This window comes from Crocodylus siamensis, chromosome 3 (genome assembly GCF_052110815.1).
Source record: "Crocodylus siamensis isolate JL-2025a chromosome 3, ASM5211081v1, whole genome shotgun sequence".
Classification (NCBI taxonomy): domain Eukaryota; kingdom Metazoa; phylum Chordata; order Crocodylia; family Crocodylidae; genus Crocodylus; species Crocodylus siamensis.
In genome coordinates this window covers 72,562,342-72,581,358 of record NC_143397.1, presented here as the reverse complement: position 1 = coordinate 72,581,358, position 19,017 = coordinate 72,562,342, and the positions used below count along the sequence as shown (strand labels likewise).

Genomic DNA, 19,017 nt, shown 5'->3' with positions numbered 1-19,017 from the left:
TATATACATATAAATAACAAGGAACAGAATCATATTTCACTTTGGTATTTATAGTATTTTTTGTGTATAGTTATCTAAGTGGACTTCACTTTGCTAGGCAGCATGATTAATATACCAGAAAAGAAGGTAGAAGTAGGTCAGGACACGGGACAAAAGGTTCCTTCAATTCTTTCCTTTCCTCTTCTCTCTTCTGGGCCATGACTACAAGATTCATAGATTCATGTTAGTTGCTTAAACTTTAGAGTATAAATGATCACAAAAATATAAGGAAAAACATTATTCCTGGGACATAATGCACCTTTGATGCTCAAAATTCCCCTGACATCCATGGAAGTTCATAGGCTGCACAAATTAGAACAACACTGATGTTGAATTAAGTTTTCAGAATTTGCCCTTCAATAAAAAACACAAGCACAGAGAGACTGAAAGTGTTAATATTTTATTTGCTTTCAACATAACAGTTATATTTTCTGGAACAAATTCTTTGATCCATGTTATGGGGATAATAATTCATTTCAGATACTACATTTGCTTTAAGTACTCTTATATCAAAAAGACCAGTGTTAGCATTATGTGTTATCAACTAGATACTTTCAAAATGCTTTAAAAAAAAAAAAAAGTCAAATATTCTCATTGTAAACTCTATATAACAATATTTAAATCATTAGAACATGAAGAACGTGCCTTCAAGAAGAACAATCATGTGTTAAAGTTTAGTTCCAGCTATAAAATATATAGCAACAAGTTACAGATGCCCTTTCTGAAAGTATGCTTTTAGGCCAGATTCCATTTAAGCTCCATCCAACAACAGTCCTGCAAAAGTCTGCACAAACACAGAAAAAGTTGATTTTTTTCAGGACTTGCTTAGCCAAATGCAGAAACCAGATGGAGTTTATTAAATCTGGCCATACAAGGATTTAAAAAAAAAAAAAAAAATCTGGGAGACATGTCTAGAAATAATTAGCTATCCTTCAGTGTCTGAAACTGAAGTATTCCAGATTTTTGTATTCCCTCAGGAATCTGCATGCAATTTAAACTGCCAATAGTCTGTCACTAGTTTTAAATTACTGTACGCCAATCCTTTAATCCTTGTCATAAACAGATTTTTGTTAAATAATTTTAAATGGGGCAACCAGAACTTTTGCATAATTTTAGAAGACCCAAAAGGAACCTTCAGTTGAAATAAAGCTGCTAATCAAGCACAGAATAATCAAGAATCCATGCTATCTAACTTCAACCACCAAAATAAAATCAAACCTTTATTGTTGCATCATTTGTCTTTCCTACTGAATAAGCTAAAGCATTTACATTTTTTACTCTAAAAGACATTATACACATATAAATCTATTAATATTATTCTTCTGAAATTCTCCTCTATTAAAATAGTATACTTTATGTAGAATGTTAAAGCATTTCACGTTACATTTATCCTATACATTTTTCTCTACTATTAATACAAAAAATGACACAGAATAACAGAGTACATTTTTTAAAGTGCACAATCAAGAGATTTCACATATATATGCACTTTCTGGAATTGTTACAATCAGTGGGTACAGTACAGACAAACAGGCACCTACCTCTGTTGAGTTTTATATTTTAAAATAAATAAGAATCTGACAACAAAAGGATCCTATGATATCCAAAGCCTTTGACATCTTTGACTCAACAGAACACACTGGCACCTGGACAGTAAAACCAGACAAATTTTGCTAAGGCAAGCACAAATATGTCAATTTTCAGTTTAACATTTCTGCCAAAAGTTGTGTGAGAAAATGTGTGCGTATGCTTACAGCTTGACTTCTTCCTTAAAAGTGACATTCTGCTTTTACAGTGGGTCCTCTTTAAACTTTGGAAAGGAGCCCTGACTCAGGAGCACTTGCCTTAATGAGATTTTGGATTTCTTTGAATTTTGGATGCTCTTTATCAGCTACCAGCTGCAGCAATATAGCCTCACTAGTGGTGACTATAATTCCAGTGTGAGCAAGACGCTGAAAGAGAAAAAGGGAGAAAAATTTTTTTAAAAATTTAGTATGGATGGGAACATGCAGGATCAGAATAATACTTTAAAAATATCTGCTATATAATAAACTTGTAGCTGTTTCAGTAGTGCTCATTGGCAATGCTACCAATAAAACTAAAATGGAAGCGTTTGGCCCATTTCATTATAGCTTATTATGGAAAGGGCTGTCTTGGACTAAAAGTGAAGGCCTGTTAGGCAAAAAGGCTATTTCTCCCATTCAGACAGTCTATGCGAGCTTTACTTGCCTTTCTCTAAGAACATCAGTTTCCTTGTATATAAAATGAAGATATTCTAATTTTGCAGGATTTTGAAAGGCTTAATATATTTTCCTGTTAAAGTTTAAGTTGGATGGTGTTATGTGGGAAGTTTAAAAAAAAAAAATCAGTGGGGTAGCTGCTACAGCAGCTTTTTTTTCAGGGCTTGTTGTTATGTATCATCCAATATACCAGTGTTTCACAGTATACTAAAACAAGCAGTCTCAGGGAGGAGACCTCTTCTACAGACCTCACTTGTTACTTCAAATACCCATTGTATTAGTCAGACAGAAATAATTTTTATTAACAATTCAAAGCTGATGCAAATATTTCATTACAGCCCATGTAACAACTATGCATACACAGATTTTCTGAAAGACTATAAAATATTCCCAACATAAATGTTAAAACTGTTCAAATCAAGAAAACTGTTTTATCTCAAGTAATTCAGTACCTGTCCAATTAACTCGAGTAATGTTTGTCTAGCCGCAGGGCTGTCTAACTGGTGACCTGTGGACCACATGTAGCCTGCAAGGAGTCGATATGAAGCCTGTGAGTAGTTAATATATACATAACAGGCCCCTGCAGCCACCTATCCCATGGCCACATGCTGCAGGTACCAATGGACAGGGGAAGGTGGCCACCCAGGCAGCAGGGGAAAGATCCCTGGGGTGGGGAGGGGGGACAGCTCCCCCTGATGACAACTGGCTTTCACAGCATGTGGCCCTTAGTAACACTAATGTTGGACAGCCCTGGTCTGTCTCAAAACAAAATACATCTTATACTGCTTGCAAAATCTGGACGGCTATAACAGCTGCCTGTACAGCAAGCTATCCTGGCGCATGCAGGAGAAAAGCTGCACCCCTTTCTGCTTGGCTAAACTTTCACTGCAGAGTTATGTTGCTACTTAGTTAACATCGCACCTTATATCCCTACCTTTGGTCTTATTTTAATTTCCTTATCCTCCACCAAGCTGTACAAAACATGAAGATTATTATAACCAAGGGGGTCTGAAGCAGGGGGGGGAGGAGGTATGAAAAGGGTATGTATTTCTCTCTGTTGGTTTTATTGTGGGTTGTAAAGAAGAACTTCTAGGTAGAGCTGGGATTTTTATTTCCTTGGTTACTGGATTAAGTAAAAGGGGAAAAAACACTAACTTATTTTTAGGCAAGTATCATATTTGATGATTAATACACACCCTGTAAAACAGTGACTATACCGTTTGCTCCAAGCTAACAATAGCTGCATAATTTCCAGCAGACAATATTCTCAATTTGCTACAGAACAGAACACTCTCACAGCATATGAAGTCATGAATAGCTTAAAATTAATCATTATAGATATAGCATACAACAAATTTAGGGAAATTTCAGTGGAGAAAAATCTTAGCTGCCATGCATAAAACTTCCTTAGGTCATATATAAATGGATACAAGTGGTAGAATTTAAGCACCAAAGGCTTGCCTTGAGGCTACGATTAGAATTTTACAAATGATACTTTCTAGCCTTCTTGGAAACAAGGCTAATAGCATACTGGGCTGCATCGGTAGGAGTGTTGCCAGGAGATCAAGGAAAGTGATTATTCTCCTCTATTCAACACTGGTGAGGCCACATCCGGAGTAGCGTCCAGTTTTGGAGTCCCCACTACAAAAAGGATGTGGACAAATTGGAGAGTCCTGCAGAGGGCATTGAAAATGGTTACGGGGCTGGGTCACAACTTCTGAGGAGAGGCTGAGGAAACCGGGCTTATTTAGTCTGCAAAAGAAAAGACTGCGAGAGGATTTAATAGCAGCCTTCAACTACCTGAAGGACAGCTCCGAAAACAATGGAGCTACTGTTTTCAGTGGTGGCAGATAACAGAACAAGGAGCAGTGAACGGTCTCAAGTTGCAACAAGGGAAGTTTAGGTTAGATATCACAAAAAATTCTCTTGCTAGGAGGGTAGTAAAACCCTAGAACAGGTTACCCATAAAGGTTGTGGACTCTCCATCCCTGGAGGTTATTAAGATCCTGTTAGACAAATCCTTGGTTGGGGTGATATAGTTGGGGGTGGTCCTGATCTGAACATGAGGTTGGTCTAGATGACCTCTTGAGGTTGCTTCCACAACTAATTTTATATAGCTCTATGATTAGAGGATATACTGTTAAGAAATATCAGTGTGAAGTACAATGCATTGGCAAGGAAAAACATTACTGCCACGTGCTCTAAAAAAACGCAAGTGATGAAGCAATAACAGTCACTTTTTTGGCACTGAGTAGATCTCATGCTAGTCATGCCCTTGTTAAGGCAGAATAGTGATAGAGTGCTCTGTTACAGAATGGCTACCTGGAAAATTTTAAAAAGCATGTTCTTTAAAGGAAAAATTCTCCTTGTGAAGAAAGTTGGTACATGGGTTATGCATCACTTAGGTCTCATTATCTCATGGGACTTGCATTACTCTGGAAGTAGGACATCCAGAAACACACCTCTTCTCTATCTCTATGTCTAGTATAGCAGCTTCACATGGATTCGCATAGTACAAAAGAGAAAAAAAAAGGGTATAAAAAGTTGGAAGGAACATACTTGTTACCAGTGTCTACCTCTCAAAGACAACGTGCGCCAGCAGAAGCTGCAGGGTCTTAAAATAGGGTTTTCTTTTTTTACTCAAAATGAGGATTAACACTTAAATAGCAGAGTGCAGATTTTTTGCCATGATCACAATAATAATGTGAACCAATCCATGTGTGTGTGCACATGCGCGTGTGGTAGGACAGCATGCTTTGAAAGTCCCAAGGTGAAGGTGAAGCCGTATTTTTTCCTGTAATCTGTTTTGGGTTGTTTGGGGGTCTTTTTACCTCAGAGGAAGAGCTGCAAAGGCAATAACTACATGACAAATAGGCATGGTTGAAACTTTTATTTCAGCTCTTTTTACTGCTTATAGCATCAATAGATATAGAATACCTTGACAACATGGGAACAAACACAAGTTAAATTTAACAAATTAAATAATTGAGGTACTCCAGGCAAATATCATTACATTTTGAAATCTGCAGGAAAAGTAAAGTGCTATGTGAAAGTGAGGAATGCTGCAAGAGACTGGAGCCACTACAGAAAGGAAAGCTCACTCCCCTGGGCACACAGTTTAGTTTCAGTTTATACCCAGGCAGGTTCATTTTTCTATAAGCAGCTGGAAATATAGCAAAGATGATTCCTCCTTCTCCAGAAAAACTGCTACAGCTGGCACCATAACTATTAGCTGAAACAAATATTTAAAACACTATACTGAAAAATGCGATTGTCAAGAACAAACACATCTGCCACACCCCCAGTGTGCATCTCCTACCGCATTTTAGTTCACTTTTGAAGTCTCTCTCTGGTCAGTGTTGCTAATGTGACATTTCAGATGACACACAAATGCTGTCACATGCCACAAACCTTGATGAATGAGCTAATACACTCAACTCCCTTTTGAGCTATACTACTTTGAGGCAGTAAACACCATGCAGTCAATCTCACAACATTATTCATGTCCCAATACGGCCTTCTCGTGTATCTCTTCTCATATCCTCCTTCTTACTGGCAATCACATCCAACAGTCTTTCGTTCTTAGTCAACACTACCATGACAGTCTCTCTGAGCACTATCACAATTACCAGTCTTAGGACTGTGCACTATCAAATATATCTTCCAAGTCATCATGGCTGCTCAGCCTGCCTAAAACTCCAGCCTGCTACTTCCAGGGCTTTCTCTCTGCCATGAGCCACACTCCCCAACTTCATTCATCAGCTTTGCTGGGGGGCAACACAGTAGAGATGACTCTGTCAGGAACTCTCCTGTCTTGCTCTCTTCTCTAAGAGCTGTGACCTACTTTATAGCTAGACTTTTGCACCTTACTTAGTGCAGCCAGGCAGGCTTTTAGACACAGAATTTCCAAACCCATGACACAAGGGAGGAAATTTATCCGGGTGCTAGGAAGCAATATATATATATATGCATCCTGAGCTATAAATGATAGACATTTCCCTGAGGCTGCATGTGCTGACCAGGAAGGTTCCAGTATATAGTTGTCAGCTGGGCAACTAATTAACTAGTTTAGCTCCTGTATACAATTCCTCTCTCCTAATTAGAGCATGGAAATAGATGTTTTAAGGCATAAAGATTACTTTTTTTCTGAGGGGAATCTTGATATCACATCTGTAAAGGAGAGAAAATGCTAGTATTGTTGTTAAAACAAGAGATCCTCTTTTCATGAGAAATAGGGTATAGCAGAACAATAAATTTGCTCTGACATGTCTATTCTGTCCATCAAGCAGATGAGTATAATAAAGGATCTCTCTCAAGAAAGGTTTTAGGCTGGACATAAGGAAAAATTTCTTTACTGCCCGAGCCCCCAAGGCCTGAAACAGACTGCCTCCAGAGGTGGTGCAAACACCTACTATGGACGCTTTTAAAAAACATTTGAACCTCCATCTTGCTGGGATCCTATGACCCCAGCTGACTTCCTGCCCCTGGGGCAGGGGGCTGAACTCCATGATCTTCCAAGGCCCCTTCCAGCCCTAACATCTATGAAATCTATGAAGAACATAAAACAATGGGGTTGTAAATGAATGTAGCGACCAACATACTGATAATCAGTAATATTCTTGTAGGTTTGAGGTAATTTTCAGAAAAAAAAGGTTTCTTAATGTGCCTCCTGTTTAAACATGAAGAATCGTTTCTTCATGAATTATAAAATGCAAATAAAAATCAGGAAATTGCATCTCTGATGAAAATAATGCAGAGGAAACTTCTTCTTTTCCGTGAGTGAAAGGCACAGATTCTATTCCCTATTAATTCTCCTCTTCAAGATTTGGTCACAAGGTTGATTAAAAAGGCCTGAAACAGTTTCTGTCTGTACCATGGGTTTATCATGGTGCCTGGTAGGTGATAACCAGTTGTTACTGATCTCTGGCAGAGAGCCAGAGGATAGCTGCCACTGCAATTCTTTGTATATTTTAAATTGTGGAGAGTATTCTGGAGGGTATCAAGAACAAGCTGTGTAGAGAAGGAAAGTCAGTAAATTGTAAAAACAACATGTATGGGAACATGCAGTGAGTAGATAACAGCAGATGAAAATTATAAGATCTCTAATTGGCTATTCATACATTTATTCAAGTGGAGGGAAAGATCTTCTCTAGTGAAAGGGAGGATGTTCAGAGCAGATGAATTACAAATGTAGGCTGTTGTTTTGTCCTCAACTAACGGTGCAGAAATCTTACAGAAATCTACAGGAAGAATGAAAGATGTGTCAGGTGCAGCAAAAATGGTTCTGCGCATTACTTAGTTGAATAATGTTCCTCAAAGCTTAAAATACATAAGACCCTCGCTCTCTTGCAAGAGGACACAGGAGTTGATTTCAACATGTTGGTGATATTCTGAATAAGTCAAAAACAAAAGGACTGAAAAGAAATCCTTTTGGAGGCAGTCCCTGTAAGCTGGTTATATCCATGTTGTTGGAAGCAACTGGGACCAGAAGTAGTGGCAATAAAATCCAGCAACAGAAGACTCTCTGAACTGACTATTTGAGATAATGAGCTATGATTAAAAGTAACACTATCAAATGGGAGTATTAACAACTTAGTGTTGGCCACAAGGGCTGAAATACTTTCAGCAATAAGTATTAAGCTCAGACAGTAATTAGTGACAAAAGCAAAGAAGGATTTCTACAAGTGTGCTGCAGCTAACATGAAAGCTCTATCAGTTTATCAGTAAACTCATGCCCAGCAGTCTGGTAAGAAGTAGACTGGAAGTTTACCTGAGTCAGTGATTCTCAGTGGGGGGTCCCACAATACCCTGGGGTGCTTTGAAATCCTTTTGAGGGTGCTGCAAAGTGTCCTGCAATATTAGTTCTTGTGTGTGCAAACACCTACACATAATTTACAAGATAAACCCAGAGATTTCAAATAGGAATCCACAGCGTTAAAAACCTTCTGACCTGTAGCAGTCTGAGTTCTTTGCAACAGAAGAATTGTTCCGTTATTTTTCCCCCCACTCAAAAAACATTTTTTTTTAAACGTGTGCTGCTAAATTCAGAGAAATTATAAAGTGCCTGGAGTCTAAAAAGGCTGTGAACCACTGATCTATGTACTTATGTGGTCTTCACCATCATACAACATACGTGGCTCACAACTACTAACGAATTCATTATCATACTTCTACAAAAGGTAAGAGAGTACTATATTGGACCCATTTCACAGAAGTACTGTGAACTGAACTGAAGTACATGAGCTTATGTGATCTTCCCAAGACAAAAAGTTTGTGATAGTTAGCAGTTAGACTCTCTCTTGAATCTCAGTCCAGTGTCTGTTTTGAGGTCAGAGAATTTGCACGCTTGTTCCTCACTACCTATAACTAAAGCTGAAGTTGCTAAATATCACAGACAAGTTGTAGGAGGTACCAGTCAAGCCATATGAAATAATCCTGTCATAGAAAAATTACCTTTTTCTCTTAGACTTTTCTCTTCGTAAGTAAAAGGAAAAAACCTCTCTCACTAAATACATATTGTTATTAAGGAAATCTGGAAACACGAACAGATTCTCAGTGACTTGAGACAGCAGAATTGTAACCATATTCAAGAAAGCAGAAAGAACCGATTACAGTAATTATTATGGTATTTTTCTCCACTATGGACAGGAGTTCAATAACAGTCTCCTGCATTCTCCTCACAAGACTTGCCTTCCTTGCTGAAGAGAGTGTACCCAAGTCACAAAGTGGTTTAAGCCACTGAGAGGTACAGCATATAGAAACAATGTTTGATGTTAAACAGCTGTAGAAGTGCTGCATGTAACACTGAAATCTTTACAGGGTCTTCACTGACTTGACTAAGGTCTTCAATTCAAATCAACAGGGACATCCTACAAAAAATCCTGATGGGATTTAGATGCCTGCCAAAATTTGTTACCATTATCAGACTTCATCATGACAACCTGAGAGCAACCACCAACCTAAACAATGGCTCACAAACAGACCCTTCACTATTAGAATTGGAGTCAAGCAAGGATGTGTGATTGCACCAACACTTTTTTCACAGCTATTCCTCATTTCATTGCTGATAAATTGCATCTAGAGTTGGATCCAGTACCGCTAAGGACAGGAACTCCTTTAAATGTCAACCAGTCATGTTCTAAATCCAAGATAATCAACACCTCCATTAATGATCTTCAATATGCTGATGATTATGTCATGTGTTCCCACTCAACTGAAGAGCTCCAGGGCACTCTTGATTGCTTCTGTGAAGCATATGGAATTCTTTAACTCACTGTTAACTTAATAAAAACCAAGATCCTGTACCACTCCACCCCTAAATATCCAGATACTCTTCTACATATTACAATGAAAGGGAAATCCTTGGAGAATGTTGCCATTTCCCCTACTTGGGCAGCCACCTTTCCCAAAAGCTATCATTTGATTATATTAAACACTAGCTAAAAATCTGTCTGTGCTGCCCCTGGATAGCTCCAAAATCATGTCTTCAACAATCATGACACCAGGACCCAAAATCAAATTTCTCATCTACCAGGCCTTTGTCATCCCTATCCTGTTGTATAGGTATGAAACTTGGGCAACATATCAAAAATACCTGAAAGTGTTGGAATATTACCATCAGCGATGTTATCAGAAAAATCCTCCATGTCAACTGGAAGGACAGAAGAACAAGTGCCAGCATTCTGGCTCAAGGAATCATGATCAGCATTGAAGCCATGTTTATATATACCAGTTCCATTGGACAGGGCTTTTAAGGATGCCTGACAGTCAGCTCCCAAAGCAGGTCCTATACTCCTAACTCACTGATGGCCACTGATCTAGAATAACAGAAGAGATTCAAGGGCACCCTGAAGGCCAATACGAAGAAACCCAATATTAATATCATTATCTGGGAGAATAAAGCACTGAATCATCCCCAAAAGGCATTTATCATTTCAAGCAAATTTGCCTCACTTTGGAGGCGGACAGATGAGACAGACAAAAAGAAAGACTTGTGACCAGACATCACCAGAATCTGCCCCTTGCTTCTAGAACTATTTGTCACATCTTCAGCTGAATATGCAGATCTTGAATTGGCCTCCTCAGTCACCTACACACACAACAACCACATCCCTATTTACTAGAAAAATGTCATCCTCATATTGAGGGACCGCTGCTGACAAGTACTACTATAGTACACTAGTTTGGAACGAGTCTACAATGCTCCTCGTGCATTATGTGGCAGATTACATTAAGCTTGTGCTTAATCAAAGTTACTGTGTTTTAATCTATACCACTGATTTTCCTTTACCCCTAAATCTTTCTATTTCTAGTCAAACCTTAAACTACTTTTTGACTTTATGCAAACAGAATAAAATTATGCAATTATTATTCATTATAAGAGTTTGATATTCTGCTAAAATACAGAGAAAAAAAAAATCACGTTTAGTGCCTGAAAATCACGTTTAGTGCCCGTTACCATTTTCTTTCCCCATCTTGTTTTTTTTAACAAAAAATCTTGCAAAGCAGCTACGTGTCTTCATTTCCATGAAGCTGTATATGTAATGAAACTACACTTTTGAATGTTCTTGCTTTATATGTAGCCACTTTGACATTATTTGCAAAGTTGTTCAGCTAGACTAAGAATTTACCTGGTCATGATGAAGTAATTTTGTAAAGATTCTGGAGATTTAAAGCTAAAGGGTTAGTTTATGCTGTACTCAATTTTCTGTGTATACTAAAAGGAGCTTAAGAAGGAACTGTGTCAAATGTGAAGGGGCAATAACAACGAGTTTAAATTTAGCAATATTTTGAGCAAAATACCAATCTGAATTCTAGTATGAGGTTCTGTAACATTTTTAAACACAAAAACCTAAAATACTGTCAATCAGAATGACCTATATTATTTGATACACTCCCATTTTTACCAAATTTTCCCAACTCCATGCTCTGCATATAGGCACGGGTCATCACGTAAGGTCCTCCTGCTGCTTGGTGAGTTAACTTGTGGGTGACTATATCACTCTGACCTTTTATTTCTGCTAGCCTGCATACTTAGCTGCAACGGCTGGCAACCTTAATAATAAGAGAACAACGCACAGATCCAAGATTTAGAAGGATGTGCATCTAAATCATGAAAATTACCTCAAGAGCAAACATTCTGTCCATCATACTTCTTGATGAGGTGGCATCAGCTACAATATGAACTTCCAAACCCCTGCCAATCAACTCCAATGCTGTTTGCTGGATGCACACATGCGTCTGGAAAAAAACAGCAATATTATAAGAGGTAAGCAACACTGCCTAGAACTACAGAGCAATTAGGGTCTAATCCTATAGCCTTTTCATACTGGGGAGGGGGAAACCCACTATGGAATTAAATGGGAGTTTTAAATACAAACTGATTACAGGACCTTGTCCCACAAAGCCAACCTATATGTGTCTAACTGAACATACCGTCAGATTATCTCTTCTAAAAATCTGACACCAACCTAAATAATTCATCCTTTACATGATGACTTTTCACAAGACATCAGCATAAAAGAGTGTTTCATTACGCTATAGTAACAGAGTACCTACTTCTACTCCAAACAAGACAACACTGCGGACTCCAGGGATCTCCGCTAATGCTGCTTCAACTTCTGGCAAAACCATCGAAAATTTTGTTTTGGGGAGCACAAGTTTAGCTCCTGTTAAATCAATTTCTTGAACAGTGCTTCCAAGGCCCTTGGGATACTGCTCAGTTACAATAACTGGAATTCCTAGAACCCGTGCACCCTGGAGCTACAAAGCAAAAAGAAAGAAAGAAAGAACATACAAGTTATTTTTGAGCAATAATACATACCATTTACTTAAAAACTGGGTTTTATAAAACACCAGCCACTAAAAACATAATCATGAAGAGTCTCTATACTGATAGTAATTTACAGTTATTTTAGAGAGGAGCTGCTGGAGTGGAAAACCTACCAATCGTTGTCCTACACTGATGATATCACCAAAGTATTTGATAGCAGGTCTGAATCTTTCTTGCATATCACAACAGAAAAATACAGTGCTTGAGGGTGTCAAGGTACCCAATGTAGTCATCTGAAAACAAAATACAGTATTTAAACTTTATAAGTCTAGTTAACAGTTACCTGTAAAATGTACTATTTTTAGCACTTGCCCATCTAATTTGTAAAGTGTGGAAATTAGTTATGTTAATGCTATGCTTTAAGCGTATAAAAATTAAACAAAAATGTCACATATGCTGGAAAAAAAAAAATCAGAACCTAGGGCCAAGCGTCCATTGCATTCGAACCAACTACACATGGCACATCTGCTTCGATCACGCTTAACACCTGGAAAAAAATGCAATGCGACCATTCTTAGTACAGTGCTGGCCCCATACCCTAAGTTTTTGTCTTAGGAATGTTTCTTAGTACGTGCCCAGTACTGCATTAAGAAAGACTAAATTACATCCTTCTGAGATTCAGGGTATATGGAATTGGTTTGCTAGGCTTTATTGAAGCACTAGCAAGAATGGTCTGCAGACAGTCTAGACATGTCCTGGCAGAGGGTTGCCAATTCAAGATAAATGTTATTTACAGACAGACGATCTTCAAAGTTTTTACTGAGGACCAAACTTACTTTTTACTGAGATGTATTTTTACTGGTATGTGTTTTACATAATGTAAAGGCAACCCTTCTGCCACACCCTGGGCAAGGGCAGGGTTCAAAACTATAGTAAAAAAGTTTGGAGATGAGAAAAAAATGTTTTTGGGTTGACAACTCTACTTGACCGCAGTAACGATTTTACACCATGCTGCCCACACCTCAGGGGTCCCCAACTCACCCCCACCCCCTAATGGGTATGCCCTGAACCATGCTGCTCTCCCCTTCACAGCCTTACTTTCACCAGCCCCATTCCCGTCAAAGCATACGTCCTCAAAGAAGGACCACTGCTTACCTACCTGCCACCCATCAGTGGTACAGGCAGATGGGAGGCAGCACTAAGAGTAGCAGCACCAGCACACTGCTGGATGGGTTGAGTTGGGGTTGCCATGAAACCCTGGGAAAAGATACCTTTGGGGTGCTGCACTTCTGCTCAGACACCAGGTGGCATTGCTGCTTTAATCATGCATCTAGCTCATTTTCCAACCTTGGAGCTTCAATGAGCTATATAGCACTTTTATGGATCCAATTCTGTGAAGTTGTTTCTACTCTGAGATTTACAAACAGCACAATTTCTTTGTGGACAGTCATTTTTAGCCTGGTTATTTTTAGAGTCTTCATAAATTTACAGAGAGTTGGCAACCCTGTCTGTGCACATCAAATTCTGTACACAAATGAAAAGGTTGTCCAAACTTACAAATGTTGGCAGTCTCCATACCTCAACCTTTCTCTTGTAAAATCTGACAGTAAATCCAATATGGCCTGTGAAGAACTCATATATTACAATAAGAACACTAGAATAACTTGAGGGTATTAGAAAAAATGTATTCAGCATAGGACTTGAATGGTAGGCAATAAACAAGGCATTGGAGCACATACATGAGGATGGGTTCACACTTCAGAAAGTGGAAAAAAAGTGTTCTAATGCTGAAATATTTATTTCAATAAAATAAATTACAATTTCTTGGAAGCTACTCAATGTTGCAGTTCATATTCAACTGCTGCTAAAGAGCATCTTCTTGGCTGTATTTCCCACAAAAATCTTACAACCATACAGGAGCAGCCTGACCTTGAGATGTGCACCAAAAAGTGAGAATTCCTTCTAAAACGCACCTGAAAATACCAGCTTTGACAAAATTTTAAAACGACAGTTTGGTAACTAAGATGAAGATGGTTGTTAATAAATTTAAGTTTATAAATCCAGGATACAAGTGTAATAATAATGATTAGAGTTAACACAAATAACACAAAAACGATAATAAAATTAAACATCATCTCCAGCTTCATACTGACGCACTTAGTTCCTATCCTCAAAACTCCCCAAGCCATAACAAGCATAGCAGCCTTCCCTTCAGATACATCTCCAAACCCTAAAAATACAGTCTAACCCCAAAGTATCAGCATCTCCTTCCTTCCACTTGCCCCTTCAGGAAGCCTACCTCTCTGGCACAGCCAACTGTAATGAGCAAATCCTTTTTACCCATATGCCCTGCCTTGAATTAACAGGGTCCCAAAGTTAAGGAACTTTGTTATTTTTCTCCAGAGGATGAACCTGATCGTGTCCTTAGTGACATGAAAAGGAATCACTTCTGTTCATTCAGCATGTACATATGTTTTGTCTCACCCCCCCCCCACCAAGGCAAAACATTGCTCACAAACTATTAGGCATCAGGAAAGAAGTGATTTTTTTGTTGTGGGAAATAGAAGCGTTTTAGCTTAGTAGCCAGACTAGCAGTATTTACTATAGTAACTTGTTCTACATGACTGCTGGATAGGAATTAAAAATTTGACAGGCTACGTCTTGTTGAATGCCAAACGTAACCCACCTATCCTACTGACTTGCACTGATGCATGTAAAGCAGTGTAGTTTCAGCAGAGCGGTACCCTAGATGTTTCCAATCTGTACCATCATTAAGCCCATTTGCTGCAGGTTCAAGAAGAGCTGGCTAGTCAGACAGTGGTGTTTCAACCTCATTATCAGCAGCTAAATAAATTACATGAAGGAGGCAACTAAGACCTAGTGAATACTGCCCTATTTACTTTTTCATGCAAGCAATTGCTTTTGCCATAGGGCTATAATTGGATTATAGTTTAATCCATGAGATAACAGTAGCGTCGCAATGTGGTCTGTGCTATGAAAATGATTGGAAGCCTGTGTTAGATTATGACCAAATAAAATGTCATTTGTGTTTATTAAGGATGCATTACCAGATACCACAATACTAACTCTTGTAGCTCAAGACAGTAGTTATGACTCTAGTCATGCAGAGGGATTCAAATCAAGGATCATGGCTTGGAGTATCATGTGCATGAATTTCTTGCAAAGTGGTATTTGCACTTGGAAGAGGAAAACAAACAAACGAATGATCTATGTCACTAATACAGCCTTAGTTTATTTGAACTCTAAGCTAGCTTCCGTTTCATTACTTACATTGCTTCTTTCTGCCCTTGACTCAGTTTGGACTGGAAGTCCATGCTGATCATTTTCATTGAGCAGAACTCCTGTTTTCCCCCCTCAACTCTGCAAGAAAATTTTGCTTTACTTGACCCTAATAATGGCTAGTTAAATGACAATTCCTCTGGTCATATATACATTTGTGAATGAATACAACTTCAGCCCTTCCTTCTGTAAATGCTGTTCTCAGGCACTATCTTTTCATCTTGTTATGACTATCCCATATCATGTTCCAATCACATCCTTGGCAGCCTAATTAAAGAAAGAAACAGTATCAGGGAGGATCTTTGACACACACTAATAGACATATTGAAAAAAATATTTCTGGTGTATAAAACAACATTATTAGATTCAAAAAGTCTGGATAGTTTATTTCAACCGATCCTCCATCAGTTGTTTACATTTAGTTTACAAACAAGTCTTTTCTGAAGATACAAATAACCTACCAATGTTCCAAAGAATAAACTTTTCATTTATTATACTATTTCTAACTCACCTGTTATTTCTGCCCCACACACACACACACACACACACACACACACACACAGGAGTGTTTTAACTCCAACTGAAATCTGCACATTCTTCTGAACATAAAATCCATATTTTTGTTTCAGAACATCCTGTTTTATTTTATTTTTTTAATAACCCCCCAAGGTGGGAAAGGGGAAAGAAAAGCTAATTTTGCTCAAGCACAACTGCCACAGCATGCAGCAGGGATTTCTAGCATACACAAAGATAGCTTAGTATGAAATCCTGTCTGGCATGCTGACTTCGTGGTTGACTGCCACACAACTCCTACTAACCTGCACGTTACAAGAAGCCTATTGTGTGAAACTGGATGCAAGACTCAGAGACACCTAAAGTCTGACAGAAAACTGAGATGCAAGAAGCTCTTTAAACAGTGACCTTCACTATTTCCAACTATGAAGCCCCCTCCCTCACTTTATCCTACCATGCTTGTTAAATAAATGTCCAGCACCTGTTATTTCAAATGACTAGCGTTTACTCTCTCAATGCGCCATCCATCTGAGGGAAACAGGATTCATTCAACGTGAAGCTTGAATCCAAGGGTGACCGTGAGATGCGCATACTTCTGGGAAGCGCCTTCAGACTATCCAGCTTAATAATGAGTCTTTTTTCAATACAAAAAGCAAGCTTGCTGGGTGGCTTCCTCCTGGATTTAGGTTTTGCCTAATCCCTTTTGCCTCTGCACTGAAGCTTCCCTCGGCCTGGAAGCTCACTGCTACAATTCAAGAGCAAGGCAGTGGCACAGTGGGGCTACCCCATGTGCTGCCTGACTTCTTTTTTTATTTTTATTTTTTAAGACAGCAATTTATGCCCCGAGCACCAGCTCCGATGCTTCTTCTTGAAGCTGCCTAACACGCACCGACTTTCAAGCTGCCAGCCCAAGCCCCGGCACCAGAGAAGTGGGGCTGGAAGGGAGCTCCAGAGATCACCTTGTGTAACCCCTGCCTAAGGCAGGATCATCCTCATCCAAACCATCCTCTAACCCAGTGTTTCTCAACCCATGGGTCACAAGAACACATGAAAGGGTTATGAGCAAACTTAAAAAAAATGGATCAACAAACTTTAAAATGGATTCTCCTTTAAAGAAGAAAAACATGGGAAGCCATGGAAAGGGGCTTCATGGGGCTCCCCCTGCCCCACACACTGGGGGCTGGGGCAGGGGTTGGGAGTGAGGGACACTGGGTTGGGACCAGTCATCCATGTTCACAAATAGGACCTGGTACCAAAAAAAAAGATTGAGAACCAGTGCTCTAACCTCTACGTTAGACTACCCTCAGCCCTGACCTAACACCCCAGCCTGCCACCCTCCCAAACCTCTCCAGGGGGACCAGCACCCAGGGGCCACCTCTCAAGGGTGCTGACACAGGGCGGGCGCTGGAGGTCCCAGGGAGGGTTTGACTCCCGGGGCAGGTCTAACACTAAGTTAAACCAGCTCACTGATTAACACGTCTGCCCAAGTGACCCACCAGGTTCTGATTTTCAACTCTTGCAGGGGGCCTCTCCTCTCCTACACGGGGCTCAGCCCCTGGCGCCAGGGGAGCCCAAGCCGGGCTGGGGTCCCTTGCCCCCCGCAGGGCGGCAGCAGGCGCTCGGCGGGGCTGAGGGCGGCGGAGGCCCCCGGGGCTCAGGCTCACCTGGCTCTGCAGCGGCACGAGGCGCAGCTTGCAGCGCTCGCCCACGGCGAAGCCCTTGGGCAGGTCCACGTACTGGCCCCAGTCGTCGGCGAAGAGCTGCAGCACGAACTTGCGGTGCGGGTCGATGTGGTCCCCGAACAGGCTCAGGAACTTCTGGATGAGCAGCTCGTGGCCCGCCCCGCGCGGCACCGCTGCCGGCCGCGCCAGCACCGAGAAGCAGAACAGGACCGGCACCGACCCCGCCGGGCACGGGCACGGGCCCTCCGCCGCCGCCATCTTCCGCCCGCCCGCCCGCCGGGCCCCGCCCCCTCTGCCTCCGCCCCGCCCCCCGGGGGGGGGCCCCGCTGACAGCCGGGGGGAGGCCGTGTACATAGACTCGGATCGGTAGAGAGACGCCGATACCGAGAGAGAGAAACAGCTATAGACAGATGGATAGACAGATACGGGGGGAGAGAAATCAATAGACAGATAGCTAGCTAAAAAGGGAGATCTATAGCCCAAGACTGAGAGGGGGGAGAGAACAGAATGATTCAGACTGAGAGATTGACAGATGAAGGGAGAGGTGGAGAGAGAGAAATCGATAGATAGATAGGTATCGGGGGAGAGAGATTTACAGTTCAAGATCGAGGGGGGTGGATACATGAGTGACTGGTGCCTCCTGAATCTGGGGGGAGCACCCGCAGAAGCCGCCGAGGGCACCAGCCCTACCAACAGCATCGGTGTCGGCTGTTGGTGGGAGGTGGGGGCACTGGCCCCGTCAGGGGGGCACGTGCACTCCCTACCAGTCACCTATGGATGGAGAGAGGGATATCGAAATAGAGAAAAACAGAGCTATCGAGACAGACAACACCTTTAGATCTGTAGATCAAGACTGAGGAAGAGAGAGAGAGAGAGAGAGAGAAATAAATAGATCAGGACAGAGAGGGAGATAGATATCGAGAAAGGGAGAGAGAGAACAATAGATCAAGATAGATATCAAGCGAGAGAAATCAAAAGATAGATAGATATCTTGGCTGGGATGATGTCTTTGGGGATGGTCCTGCTTTGAGCTGGGGATTGGACTAGATGACTTCCTGAGGTCCCTTCCAACCCTCATTTTCTATGATTCTCTATAGGAAGGTACAGATATAGACAGAGACAACCGTAACATGATGCAGAGCTGGGGGCAAATCAGCTTGTGCGGGGCCCGGCAACGGGGAGGGATGGGGGGCAGAGCAGCCAGACCCAAAGCTGGCCCAGCTCTGCAGGTCCCGGGGCAAATCGCCCCGATTCTCCCTTCCCCCCAGGGACGGCCCTGGATATAGATATCAATCTCCTTTGGTTGGGTTATAACAGCACTGGTTGGTCTATAACCCATCAACGAGCCCCGGTAGCGATCATTCTCAAACCAAGGTCATCCTGGAATGGAGGGCATGCCAAGACAGTGCTGCTCCAGCTGTTAGCCCCATGGGCCAAATGAGTTGTATAGGGGCCAGTCCACAGGCCCAAG

The 19,017-nt window shown here is 40.9% G+C and overlaps 1 protein-coding gene across 2 annotated transcripts; it reads right to left on the bottom strand.

The window, feature by feature from the left end:
• Positions 1 to 429: 429 nt before the first annotated feature.
• ISOC1 (isochorismatase domain containing 1) lies at positions 430 to 17,826 on the bottom strand. 2 transcript variants are annotated; one of them, XM_090038504.1, is made up of 5 exons: positions 17,529 to 17,826; positions 12,225 to 12,344; positions 11,838 to 12,041; positions 11,403 to 11,519; positions 430 to 1,991 (listed from the first exon to the last, which is right to left on the bottom strand). In XM_090038504.1, exons 1-5 carry the CDS (start codon positions 17,802 to 17,804, stop codon positions 1,845 to 1,847), a joined length of 864 nt encoding a protein of 287 aa, XP_089894630.1. In that variant the 5' UTR covers positions 17,805 to 17,826; the 3' UTR covers positions 430 to 1,844. The 2 variants fall into 2 exon arrangements, with proteins under 2 accessions (XP_089894630.1, XP_089894631.1); XM_090038505.1 differs by lacking the exon at positions 430 to 1,991 and adding an exon at positions 2,017 to 2,805.
• Between the last annotated feature and the right edge of the window lie 1,191 nt (positions 17,827 to 19,017).

Bases quoted from the DNA above. Each gene is read 5' to 3' on its own strand.
- ISOC1 (XM_090038504.1), bottom strand. From the start codon at position 17,804: ATGGCGGCGGCGGAGGGCCCGTGCCCGTGCCCGGCGGGGTCGGTGCCG. The intron at 12,345-17,528 runs GTGAGCCTGAGC...TTTTGTTTTCAG, and splicing joins TCGTGCCGCTGCAGAGCCAG to ATGACTACATTGGGTACCTT. The intron at 12,042-12,224 runs GTAGGTTTTCCA...TTTGCTTTGTAG, and splicing joins TCAGTGTAGGACAACGATTG to CTCCAGGGTGCACGGGTTCT.